This window comes from Pelobates fuscus, chromosome 8, assembly GCF_036172605.1.
Source record: "Pelobates fuscus isolate aPelFus1 chromosome 8, aPelFus1.pri, whole genome shotgun sequence".
Taxonomy (NCBI): domain Eukaryota; kingdom Metazoa; phylum Chordata; class Amphibia; order Anura; family Pelobatidae; genus Pelobates; species Pelobates fuscus.
The window spans coordinates 30368058-30381499 of record NC_086324.1 but is presented as its reverse complement, the minus strand read 5'-3'; the positions used below and the strand labels follow the sequence as shown (position 1 = coordinate 30381499).

Genomic DNA, 13442 nt, shown 5'->3' with positions numbered 1-13442 from the left:
TTTAATGCAGATATGGCCACAGAAGCTCAGAATCATCCTGCACTCGGTTACACAGGCACTTTCATAATATCAGGTGAATTATCTTGGCAAATGTATCTAACATTTAATGAAAGTACAGTGCAAGCCATTTGTCTTAAAAAAGTTAAAGATGGTGTTTCAAAAAAAATGTTCACTTTTATGTTGGCCTGAAAATATCGGCAAAGAACATTGTCCTTGCAGTGTATGCAGAGTTTAAATAATATATATTTTTAAATTAACAAATAAAATACTTTCGATAAACTATTTCAGATAAAGAATGTTGGGCAGGGTTACTTCTCGAAGTCTGAATTGTCAAGAATCTAAAATCATTTAAATTTTTAGGATAAAATATTCAAACTGAAAACAACGCTGACTTGGAGAATTATTCTCATTGCAACTATTTTGGCACAACATTTTGAATTCACATTGCATTCAGTTTTAGGTTATTCACAAAGTGTGCATTGTTAAGAATCCAAACTGAATTCAAAATGTATTTCCCATTATAGTCATCTATGGAGAGGAAAAAACGGGGCGCAACAGAATACTGAAACAAGTTTGATGTAAATATGTTCCAGATACATTGCTTGGGTTTCCAAGAGGAATGGTCCAAATTGAGCATGTAGCCCCATATTTTTTATACACAATTCTCAGTCAGTACTTTTATCTTAAATACATTTTTAAATTATTCGAGTTATGTATTTAAAGGTATACTGCGAATGATGAAACAGGGCAATGTGCCAAGTTCAGACCGCAGAAATGGTTTCTGAATTCTAAATGTAGCAACCTGCACTGAAAGAGTGATATAAGGACTCTTCACCAAATATACAGGTTGTAAGATTGCAGGGTTACCCGGACATCTTATACAGCAACAATGACTTAGTTTCTAAAATGCCATTTATTTTCCTGTTTAAAACTAGATTTACTGCATAGAGAATATCCACTTTATCGGACGTGTCAGTATAAGTTTTAGTTTAGCAGTGCTTTCTACAACAAGATTACAGCAGGGACCAAGATGCAAGCAATAGAGCATCACTGATTCTTACAATAGTAATGAAGAGCTCTCTGACTACGTACAAACTGAAACAGCTTTAGAAACTGTACTTTATGCTAGTACTCGGACGTTCAAGCATTGTGCCCTCATCATTGTATTAACAGGACACTCAAGGCACCAAAGGAGTAAGAATGTATCTGGTAGATCAATGAGCATGATGCAAATAAACCATCTGGATCTCTTTGCTTGATACCAGATTCTTAGAATGTACATCTAGTTTTATAAAAGCTTTAGTTTCACAGATTTGTCTCATATATCCAACATAAAGAGTGAGAAGCTAGCAGTTATACCCCGTGTTTCCCTGAAAATAAGACCCAGTCGTATATGATTTTTTCCCCCGAAAAATGCACAAGGGCTTATTTTCGGGGGGATGTCTTGTTTCGGGGGAAAATGGTAGCAAGCATGTGCTAGAAAGCAGGTCTACGTTCGGGGGAATTCCTTGAATATAGACCAGTTCACTATCGTGTGGGATCCCGCAAATCTATGTTCGGAGAGACTTCCCCGAACATAGTTTAGAGAACTTGCGACAAGCAATTAGGATTCATTTCGGGGTAAGGTTTAAATTACGAGCATCCCTCAATTATTTTCAGGGGATGTCAAATTTTCAGGGGAAAACTGTAAGTGTGCCAGAAGCCCAGTTACTATGTTTCAAAAGAAGGAATTAGTAGTAGACAGCAGAATCAGTGCTACCTCACCCAGAAAAACCATTCAATGGTAAAAAAAGGTTTTCATTTACATTATGAAGAGTATTTGTTACATCAGTTAGTTACATATTGCATTGAACTGGGTGGTAAATCCACCCTGGAGTGTCCCTTTAACTCTAAATCACCATTAAAAGAAGCAATCCCCTCAATATTCTCTGACAACTGTGCGTATAATATAGTGTTCCTGTTCAGTGCATTTTTAAACATTCTTTTAAATAAAACCAATATAAATAGAACAAGGTTAACGTAAAACATACATTATAGAAGAGATGCACAAAATTGCTAAAGTAAGCTAGGTAGGTTCAAAAACGAAAACAAGACAAGAAAAAAACCTTTCCCTAGCACAGACAACGTCATGGCATATAGAATAAGGTTTGCATTGCTTTTAAGCCACCATGAAAATAATATTGAGCGTATGAATGTCATCACAAAGTTGCATGCTCACAAAGTTCTTCACTGAGTGCCAAATTTGCAGCATTTACAGCCAAAAAAGAAAACAAAAAAAGCTTTGGAATGTTGTCCGGCACATAGAAGCGAAAAGAGCGTCCATTTTCAGAATGACTCACACGCCACCACCACTGCGGTCAACTGAAATCGGGTCTCTCTGATCCATGTTCTCCTCGGCACTTTTCATAAGCATTGCCAGCCGGCTGCTTGACACAAAGCCTTTTTGAATAGCACTCATAAGCTAAACAAAAAAAGAAGAAAAAAAATAACATTAATGTTTGTTCTTAATGGATCAGATCTTTTTTTTTTGCTAATATTTTGACCAATTACGCAGTACCACATATGGGGGTTACGCAAATAGCAGATTGTAGGTCGCCAATAGGACCCCTTGCAAGTTATTTAATTACTGGTAGATTGGGTCATAAACGTACGCAAAAACATTGCACATGGTTTGTTCCATGGTATATGCCAACAAATGCATAAGAGGCCAATATCAGAGGGAAAAAAAGCCTAGTTATGAAGTATCAAACCCTACCGCGCCTAGTAAAATAAATTCACAAACACAAGCCCTGAAAATAGAAAAATATTCTCTAGCAGGGTCTACAAGCACAGGGAGCCAGGGGTGCTGGAAGAATTCCCTTCTTTGATTTCATACATTATGCCATGGGATGAAGTTTAAGTGGCAAGCAGATTCTCTCACCTTTTCCTCTTTGCCTTGGTATTGCAGGTGCCTCGTAATAGCAGTTTTTTTCCTCCTGATAATCTACTTACCAATACATCATGTCATTATTTTCTTACACTCCAACCAAGTACTTTTGTACGGTTTTAAAGGGTTTATATGATATTTATAAAGTTACCATAGTTCTATTTGCATACGCAAAATGTATTGAATGCAGCAACATCTACGCTGGAGATTTTCAAAACAGTAAATTCTGGCACACAGTAAACCTAATTGCATAATCCAAGCTAAAACAGCCAAACGGCAACTATAACTCTGCTTCCTAATCAGCTATTTTGGTTATAGATTAGGGGTCGGCAACCTTCGGCACTCCAGATGCTGTAGACAATATTTTCCACAATTCCCCTACAACCATAATACTGGCAAAGCATCAGAGGTCGACTACCCCTGGTCTAGATTTTGTAACTCAGTTTTCAGTTCACTAACGTTGAGTTGTGCAACAATATAATCTATTAATGGAAATCTAATCATATTCCTTCCTGGAAAAAAACACGTATATTTTATTTATTATTGTGTATATTCGATATTCGTTTTCAAGTGCCACTCAATTTTTTTAAATCTAGGGACCTACATTTTAGTATATTTTAAAGTTTACTCATTTCACTTGAAGAACTCTGACCTCGTTATTCTACACGCTTTAAAATTGTTCTTTTCCTTTTGTCTGTAAATGTCCCGTTAAGCTTTTACACCCAGGGGCATATGTCTCTTTGACTTACTGCTTGCATTCTGCTCCTCTCCCGATTGGTTTTATAACACTTTTTATAAAACGTAAACTTTTAAAGTGCTGCGTAGACGGTTCACGCCATATAAATTTTACACATACGTTTAGCAATTTAATTTATTGCTTAATAGCTGGGATTTGAAAAGCAGTGTTATCCTTCAAATATTCCACTTAATAGACTATGAAATTACTTGCCTAACGACAAATACGGACGTGGCTGTACCTGAATAACAAACTTGTGACCTTTAGGAAGTCCCAAGATACTTTTATCACAATCAAAATACCAATGTTTATCTTCCCAACAAACTGTATAAAACAAAAAGCCTTGTAAGTAATTACCATTTAATCTGCAAATTAGATGTTTTTCAACAATAATTGTACCACTAAAAAGGCAAAACAATATGACAAGTCCGGGACCACAGACACGATTTCAATTTGTACCATTCGTTGTTGTTTTTTTTTTTTTATTCTTTGGTGCTCACAAAGTGAGCAAAGATATTCAAAGATCCACAAGGATAAAATGTTTATTTTTGTAAATGCCATACACAATAAAATATAATTAAAGTTTAGTAATTAATGAGACCAAACATGTTTTTTTTTTATTATTCAAATGGCTAGCACTATTCAAAGATGCATTGGTTATCTGTGCCTGTTCCCCTATTGGTTCATCGTGTCTGTCCTGGCTTACTGACGAAAATAATAGTTTAAAATTTTGGGGTTTCCACAACAAGCAGGTTACCTTTTTCCTTAATACAAACTGCTCAATGTATCCATGTAAATACTCATTGTCTTATAACTGGTAAAGGATCAACTAATTTTACTATCAGAATAAGACATGCACATTCGCAAGAACCTGAAATATCCATTAGTCTAGAAATCCTACAGGTCTTCGTCCTATGTGGGAAAGAAACAGACCCTCACTGTTAAAAGGGTTGTCTTGGATGGTAAGGTGAAGCGAGTTTTACAGTCCACGATAACTTGGTATCAAGCATAGAGATTCACATAAAACATTAGAAAATATATATCCATGTGTTGTTGTTGAGACAACAATCAAAGGGTCAAAATCATTAAGGAGCATTTAATTCTGACAGATGTTCTATTCAACATCCATTCATCAGTGAAAGAAAATATCAGATTTTCACATTTTTCAACTTTCAACTCTGATGAAGCAATGAAAGTGATGGAAACCATGTTAAAGGATAGGATTGTTGAACATCTAAAATCACACGGATTTCAAGATCAGAGACAACATGGGTTTACTTCAGGGAGATCATGCCAAACTAATCTTATTGATTTTTCTGATTGGGTAACTTAAATAATAGATCAGGGTGGTGCAGTAGACATTGCTTACCTAGATTTCAGTAAGGCTTTTGACACTGTTGGACATAGAAGGCTCATTAATAAACTGCAATCTTTAAGTTTGGATTCCAATATTGTTGAATGGGTAAGGCAGTGGCTGAGTGACAGGCAACATAGTATTGTAGTCAATGGGGTATATTAGAAGCATGGTCTTGTCACCAGTGGGGTTCCTCAGGGATCTGTACTTGGACCCATTCTCTTTAATGTTTTTATTAGTGATATTGCAGAAGGTCTTGATGGTAAGGTGTGTCTTTTTGCTAATGATACGAAGATATGTAACAGGGTTGTTGTCCCAGGAGGGATAAGCCAAATGGCAAATGATTTAGGTAAACTAGAAAAATGGTCAGAGTTGTGGCAACTGACATTTAATATAGATAAGTGCAAGATAACGCATCTTGGACGTAAAAACCCAAGGGCAGAGTACAGAATATTTGATAGAGTCCTAACCTCAACATCTGAGGAGAGGGATTTAGGGGTGATTATTTCTGAGGACTTAAAGGCAGGCAGACAATGAAATAGAGCAGCAGGAAATGCTAGCAAAATGCTTGGTTGTATTGGGAGAGGTATTAGCAGTAGAAAGAGGGAAGTGCTCATGCCATTGTACAAAACACTGGTGAGACCTCACTTGGAGTACTGTACACAGTACTGGAGACCGTATCTTCAGAAGGACATTGATACCTTAGAGAGAGTTCAGAGAAGGGCTACTAAACTGGTTCATGGATTGCACAATAAAACTTACCAGGAAAGGTTAAAGGTAACATGTATAGCTTGGAGGAAAGACGAGACAGGGGGGATATGATAGAAACAATTAAATACATAAAGGGAATCAACACAGTAAAGGAGGAGACCATATTTAAAAGAAAAACTACCACAACAAGAGGACATAGTCTTAAATTAGAGGGGCAAAGGTTTAAAAATAATATCAGGAAGTATTACTTTACTGAGAGGGTAGTGGATGCATGGAATAGCCTTCTAGCTGAAGTGGTAGAGGTTAACACAGTAAAGGAGTTTAAGCATGCGTGGGATAGGCATAAGGCTATCCTAACTATAAGTTAAGGTATTTAGAAAATTGGGCAGACTAGCTGGGCCAAATGGTTCTTATCTGCCATCACATTCTATATTTCTATGTTTAAGCATTAATAACTAAATGGACACGAGTTTTCAGAGGTTTAACGTATGTTACCTTTTGAATTTAAATGTCCAAGGGCAATTGATCGACATACTAAAAATGAAATAACGTTGAGTTATTCTATAGTTCCTCAAAAAGGGCTCTTTTTACTTGGCATTGTATTTTAGTACCTATTAGTCACAGTTACTGGCAACCTTTCCCTATTTGTCTATTTCTTAAATAACATTATGATAAACAGCAAATAAATAAAACAGTATTTAACAGGCATATTCCCTATAATATAAGTTGACAGCAACTCTGTTTATAAATGTGAAGTTCTCCATTTCCTTTCCACGGAATCTTTAATTTTACCGATATATCCTGAGCTTTTATAATGGCTACACGCAAGCTGACGATATTATAAAAATAAAAAATAAAAAAAATAAAAAATTCTTCAATTGCGCTATAATTTTTTTTTTTGAGCACCATAATGATTTCCCAATCTTTGAAGAAGAAGAGAAAGAGAGAGAGAGAGAGAAATAAAGTAGAGGTAAGGTACATTAAAACAGTATTGCCTATACCAAGATCCAAAAATCATAATTTCATATTATGGGCACAACAACACACTAGGGATGAAATACATAACACCTGTTCTGCGAGCCTGTCTCAGCATGGACTTTCTTAATTAACCTAATTAGAAATCCCTCATGTTTAATGCTATTAAACTGACACACATATTTTAAAATCTTGCATCAATGCTCTACATTTGCATTGACGCAGGTAAATGTATCCTAGATTATTTTCTATTTATACCTTTTTATGTTATCCAATTGTTCAACTGTTCTCTCTCTGCAGAAAAAAATGAGTTAATAATTTAACAGCAGAAGATTAATATCTTTGCTTCGGCATGGATATTAAGATCACACATTGTATCTGCTGAGAGAAAGTTGACTATCCTTTCAACTAATGTTGCATGTTTTGCTAGCCAAATTAAATTTTTATGTGCTCAGAAAACCAAAGCAAGCTTAGCTTCACGAGCAACAAATTATCCATGAAACAAGGTATCAATTTCCATTGGAAAAAATTTTTGTAAACTCTTAAACGGTGTTGACTTCCAAGAATTTGACGGAGTATTTGCAATAAGAATTCTCTAACTCGACAGAGTCCCTCTGGTCTATATATATATATATATTTTAAAAAAAAATCATGAAATGAATTAGTGTCCACATTATCTTTTTCGCAATTACAATAGCCACACCAGGCACGATGTGACAGCCAAGTTTTCATGGAAGATATAAAGAGAATTTCTATATACAACCAATCGTTTGTATGGCCTCCCTGTCAAATAGGGGATAAAAATGTTTTCAGTATAATGTGAAAAGAACAATCCATTGTTGTCAATGGTTAATAGAATATGCATTTAATCTGATTGAACGGATGATAAATGTATTAAGAAATAATTATTCTTTTTTTGTGATGCTGGACACAACTGCCGAAAATTTTCTGCATTTAGATTCAACAATGCTCTTATCTTCCGCTCATCTCAAGAGAGACAATTACCATTTCCTTTGCCTTGATCTTGTTTGTTTAACTTGACACAGTGAAGAAAGGGCTGACACTGACCAAAATCCCCAGCATTAATTTATTTCATGTTCAGCATTCATCATTGCTTTGGCTCAGAAAGGGATGGCAGACATCTGAAATACCTGACCAGCTGAGAAAGAGCTCACAAAAATACATTTGGGGAGGAGAAAAAAAAATAAAAAAAAAAAAATCTAACAAGTTCAAATTAATTTGTCAAATATTTGATCAAATAAAAAAGAAACCTATAAATATCTGTAATTTTTTTTTTATTTATTTCCAATGTCAAACATCCGTATAACCTTCATGTCTATTTTACTATGTTTTGTTGGAGGATCAATAGTATTTTTGTGTGTTCGCAAAAAGCGGTTCCTCACAATAAACTACAATTAGTTTACATTTTTGTCATGTATGGCCTCGTAGAGAGGTTAATTGCCTGCATATTAATCATTTATTGAGTGTCAGTTTAAATGGGCCTTCCCATGGAATTTACATACTTATCAGAATCAAAAACATGCGAAATGAAAAAGGGGTAATAGCTGGATCTCATATATACGTTACGTGTAATTAAAACACTTGACTTCTACAGTTTGTGTATTTGAGCGGCATATAATTTAACGAATTATTAAGAATGAAAAATAAAATGTGATTTTATCCTCAAGGCTAAATAATCTTACAATTTATGGTTCTAAAGTTTGTTTGTAAATGATGACTTTTACACTTATAATCATATCAAAAGTCTACGTTGCATTTGATTTTTCAGTAGTTTATTTTATGCTTGCTAGTTATAGTGTGTATGGTACTTTGTAACCTTTTATCTTAGTTTGGTTTTCTTTAACATCTTTTAAATGTAATTCTTCTCTCTCTCTCTAAGAGCACTGCTTTGCCTGTTATTAAGCATGGTTTCTAATAGTAGATAATTGCTGTTGCAAAATACCAACAGGTTTCCATGGTTCACCTTGTCTTTAACCCCTTAAGGACCAAACTTCTGGAATAAAAGGGAATCATGACATGTCACACATGTCATGTGTCCTTAAGGGGTTAATGGGACACTATAGGCACCCAGACCACTTCTGCTCATTGAAGTAGTCTCGGTGCTGTGACCCTTTTGCACTTAGTGCCAGAGAATGTTTACATTGCAGCTCTAAGTCTGCCCTCAGTGGCTGTCTACCAGACAGCCACTAGAGGGATTTCGGAATCCAAACGTACTTGTTCCTCACGGACCTCCAGCATCAGATTTTCCAAATAGGAAAGCATTGAATAATGCTTTCCTATGGGGAGGTCTAATGCACGCACGTGCCCATTTGGTCTCCCCGCCGGCTGGCATCGGCAAGGGTGAAGCGTAGGCGCTGGATTCAGGTAAGTGGCTCAACCTCTTCAGCCCGGCGGGAGGGGGACCCTGAGGGAGGGGGGCACTGCAGGACCCTATAGTGCCAGGAAAACGGGCTTGTTTTCCTGGCACTAGAGGATCCCTTTAATGTCTGCATGCTACTCACATCTACCTACACTGATACAGACCACCAATAAGCATGTACTGTATTGCAAATGGACAAAAATTGTACCTTTTCTAATGAAGAGCCATAACAACCCATCACCACGACACAAAATGTTTGTCCAATACATGCATACTTCACCAGCTGTGATCATCTGAGTAAGTTACCCTTAAAAGGACACTAAAGTCACAGAGACCACTTCATCTCAATGAAATGGTCTTGGTGCAGTGGTCTTGCATTTTTAACCTCTGATGGTAAAACATTGCCATTTTGCAGAAATGGCAATGTTTATCTTGACGGGTGAAACACATCTCTACTGGCTGTGATACTAATGCTTGTATCTTTTATGCATGATTAAGGCGATCTAGCCGAAACGTCTGAGTATTTTAGATCGAGGACAAATACCCTCCAATAAAGGAAAACCATTACGGACCCTGGAGTGTCGTCTGTGTTTCTTGTTGGTAAAACCACAAGAGATGCTTCCGCTTCACTGACCGAGGTCCCCAATCCTTCTCCTTACGGAGCATTAGATTAGACCACCACCGGAGGAGGCAATGTTTCTTCAATGACGGAAGGAGCAGAGGTGAGCAGTGATGAGGTCGATTTGGCAATCGAAAAGTGAGTAAAATGCTTTTTTGAAATTCAATTCATTGCACACTGGTGAAGAGGACTGGGACAAGGACTCTATAGCTTTAGGAATACAGGTTTGTATTACTAACACAATAGTGTTCCTTTAAGGATTTACACACTAAAGATCCATAGTGTACTGAAAATTGAATTGCTAAATTTGGGCAAAAATAGTAGGTACTCATTGAAAACTAATCACACCATGCTTATAGAGTGCTTTATGTGTAAACAGTATAAAGAGTAGATCGGCAGCTTTTGCATGCTGTTTTTATAGAACACCAATAAAAAAACATAGCTAATTAACAGACTCTAAAAGTAAAATAAGGTAGCAATGGAAGCACTAACGAGTTGCTAGCCTTACCGATAACCTTTTTAACCCCTTAAGGACCAAACTTCTGGATTAAAACGGAATCATAACATGTCACACATGTCATGTGTCCTTAAGGGGTTAAAGATTACCGGCAACAGAAATAAGCTGTAGTGGTTACGGTGCCAGAAGTGCCCTGCCTATCTTCAATATAAGTCGTTGACTTTTTTCTAAAGGTTTGACTTATTAACTGTGGCAAGCCGGGCATGAGTCTATGCCTCTCTGGGGCTGGAACCAGGTAGTGCAAGGCTCAATTCAATGGCTGAGAATGACCAGCTGACAATTTCAGCCAATAAGCTGGTCCTCCACATTGCAGGGATTAGTGCAGAAGAGCTTCTGGCTCTCGGGAGATGGAAGTGTAGGTGGTGAGCTGTAGTGGTTATGAAGCATGGGGGGTGTTCCTTTAAGAAGCATGGCCATTTATATATAAAAAGGATCATACTGACCTGTAAGAACTCATTGAGCTCAACTTGCCCATTTTTATTAAGATCAACCTCATTAAGGATTTCATGAAGGTTATTAGAATCCACCTGGACATTAATATTCTGAAACAATGAAAAAAAAAAACATTTAATTAAAAAAAAGAATAATATATATATATATATCACACATCATATCCAGAAGATTATAAAAAACCTAAACTTTCTAATAATTATAGTTCAATCTATCAAACTAAATAGCACAATATTGTCAGTCATTAATACGCAGAATTTTTACTCCTTCAACACTGAAAACCCCATACCTTATACAAAACGTAGTCTTTTCTTTATGTGACAGACGTTTCTACAGGTACCAAAAGTTTATTTTATAAATACAAAGTAAAAGAAAGACCGCAGATTAAAAGAGAGAGACTGAAGCCAATCCAATATCTCACTTCATCTGGACACACACAGGTCCGTAGGAGAGAAGAATCTTTTATCTTCAAATGTACAGCTTTTTTTTTTTTTTAAAGAGAATTGCTGCTCCTGTAACAGCAATAAAGTGACTCTTCAACCTCAGCTAATACTGTATAAAGCTACTCGGGAGCATTCTACTCAAGTCATCGTCAGGTATTTCTTCAATGTTTATAAAACAGATGGTTTCAGTGAAGTAGCACTACATTAAAAATAACCCATAGCGGTAGATAAAGCCATGGAAATTATTCAGATTAAAATGATTTACAGGCTTATATCATAGCTTCCAGGAAAATGTCTGAGACAGCTCAATCCTTCCTATTTTGCATATTTACATGTGTGTTTGTGTACATATATATCTTGATAAAGACCGCTTGACGGTCGAAACGTTGATTTGTTTGTATTTGAATATATATTTTTCTAAACCCAGTGAGTGCTCTCATTTATCTGGATTCTATATTTTGCACTGAGAAGCACCTTGGTCTGAACCTTTCTAAAGTTTTTGGGGGAAGAGTGCCAGAATTTGTAAATATATATATATATATATATATATATATATAATCTACATGCACCCCTAATTCCTATTTTATGGATTGCAAGAGTTGTAGCTCAAGACAGCTGAAAAGGTTTTGGCTCACTTACAAACATGGCTAATTGATATTAAAGTAGGTATGTTTACTAATTACCTCTAGCACACGCTGGACATCCACTATGGTGATAAAACCCTTCTTGTCTTTATCGAACTTGTGAAACCTCTTTTTATACCTAGAAGAAAGAAGTCATAAATTAATAAATAGTGTCTTGTATTTTAGAAATATATGAAGAACTCCACTAAATGTGTACGATTATTGCCTTTATTCGCCTTTCTCTAGGCAGCAATGGGCTTGATTTACTAGCTAGATTAGAAAACTTTGTAATTCATAAAACATCCAAAAAAAACAACAAAGCCTTGCTATGTACTAGCACAGCTCCTGGACTGTCCTCCTGATGTAAAGTAAAGGGTTAGAGCGATTATGCTGGCACGTAACATCAGCAAACGAGATCATTGATGGTGCAAGCAGCTGTAACTCCATATTGATACAAAGAAATCCACCACATTAAAAACATTACAATAACACAACAAGGCAATGGTTGTGGGAGTGAGGCATACCTGGAGATACATATTCACTTAGTGCATTTGTAGGATAGCCAATCACTTTGCAGTAAAGACTTTAAAGGAAGGCAGGGAATATACAAATGCCGACCCACAGAGATATGGCCTAACATAGGGAATATAGGTGGGAGGGGTCTTCAAGTGGGCATCGCAAGTGATGCAATTTGCCTGGTTTGGAACTTGGCGTGCCTGCCTACTGAGTGACAGCCTCCTGGCTGGTCCACAACATACAGGACTACACAGAAAGCACAGCTGAATCGTTCTCTGCATGGTCCTAGTGCCCCACGCAAACCATATGCATCTTGTGATGTGTTGCCTGAAGACAGTTCCCTGTTCTACCTGGATGTCGAACACCAGGGAACTAACCCAGGGCGGCAGTAAAGGACCCCAAAATAGGGACAGTCCAACCAAAAACAGGACAGCTGGCAGCCCCGCACTGAAGAAAATTCATTGAATAAGTGTGCTGGCGTGTCTTATTTATATATATTTTTTTCTAGTGTCTCAAATTTTTTTTTCAAAATTATAGCACATTTTAAGTATTTTGCTTTTTTATAGCCAACATCTTGACTTTAAGAAATATAATAAAGACATAGACAGCTAACTATAGCACAAGCTTTTTAAAGAGTTTTTTTTTTCTTTTTTCTTTCTAGTGGTCACTGGCTTTTTCGACTGGTTGTTAGATAGGACTTATTAACTTTTAACTGCTGGGAGTGACTACCATGTAAGACTAGGGCATCTGTAGTCAATAATTGCTCAAATTCAACACACATTTTCATTTTTTTGTGGCTTTAAAGGAAACCTATAGTGTCATGAATACAGACGTGCATTCCTGACACTATAGGTGGGAAAACACCATTTAGGTGTCCAGCCCCCCTTGCATCCTAGCCTCCCTAGTTTACTTACCTTTTTCCAGTACCGCGCGGGTCTCCTTGGCTGGGAGCATCAATTTTGATGATCTCAGTCAACCCAACTGCGCCAATCAGCGTCTCCTCATAGAGTTGCATTGAATCAATAGAGACGCTAAACGTCAGTGCTGAACACTGTGCAGCACTGACCCAGGAAGATCTCTCTGAGGAGTGGCCACTAGAGTTGTTCCTAGGCAGTAATGTAAACAATTGTCTTTTCTGTAAAGGTAGTGTTTACATTAAAATACCAGCAGGGACATGCTATAGACACCAGAA

General features: G+C 36.8%; 1 protein-coding gene across 2 annotated transcripts in view; it reads right to left on the bottom strand.

Moving 5' to 3' along the window:
- GPD2 (glycerol-3-phosphate dehydrogenase 2) overlaps positions 1–13442 on the bottom strand; it is a 230804-nt gene that overhangs the window by 109812 nt on the left and 107550 nt on the right. The window contains exons 15-17 of one of the 2 annotated variants that reach the window (XM_063429620.1): positions 11795–11873; positions 10662–10760; positions 2340–2461 (exon numbers count right to left, since the gene is read on the bottom strand). In XM_063429620.1, the coding sequence (XP_063285690.1) occupies positions 2340–2461; positions 10662–10760; positions 11795–11873 (300 nt within the window). Of the gene's footprint in view, positions 1–1924; positions 2462–10661; positions 10761–11794; positions 11874–13442 lie in introns of those variants that run through there. The other variant, XM_063429621.1, reaches the window with a different exon arrangement.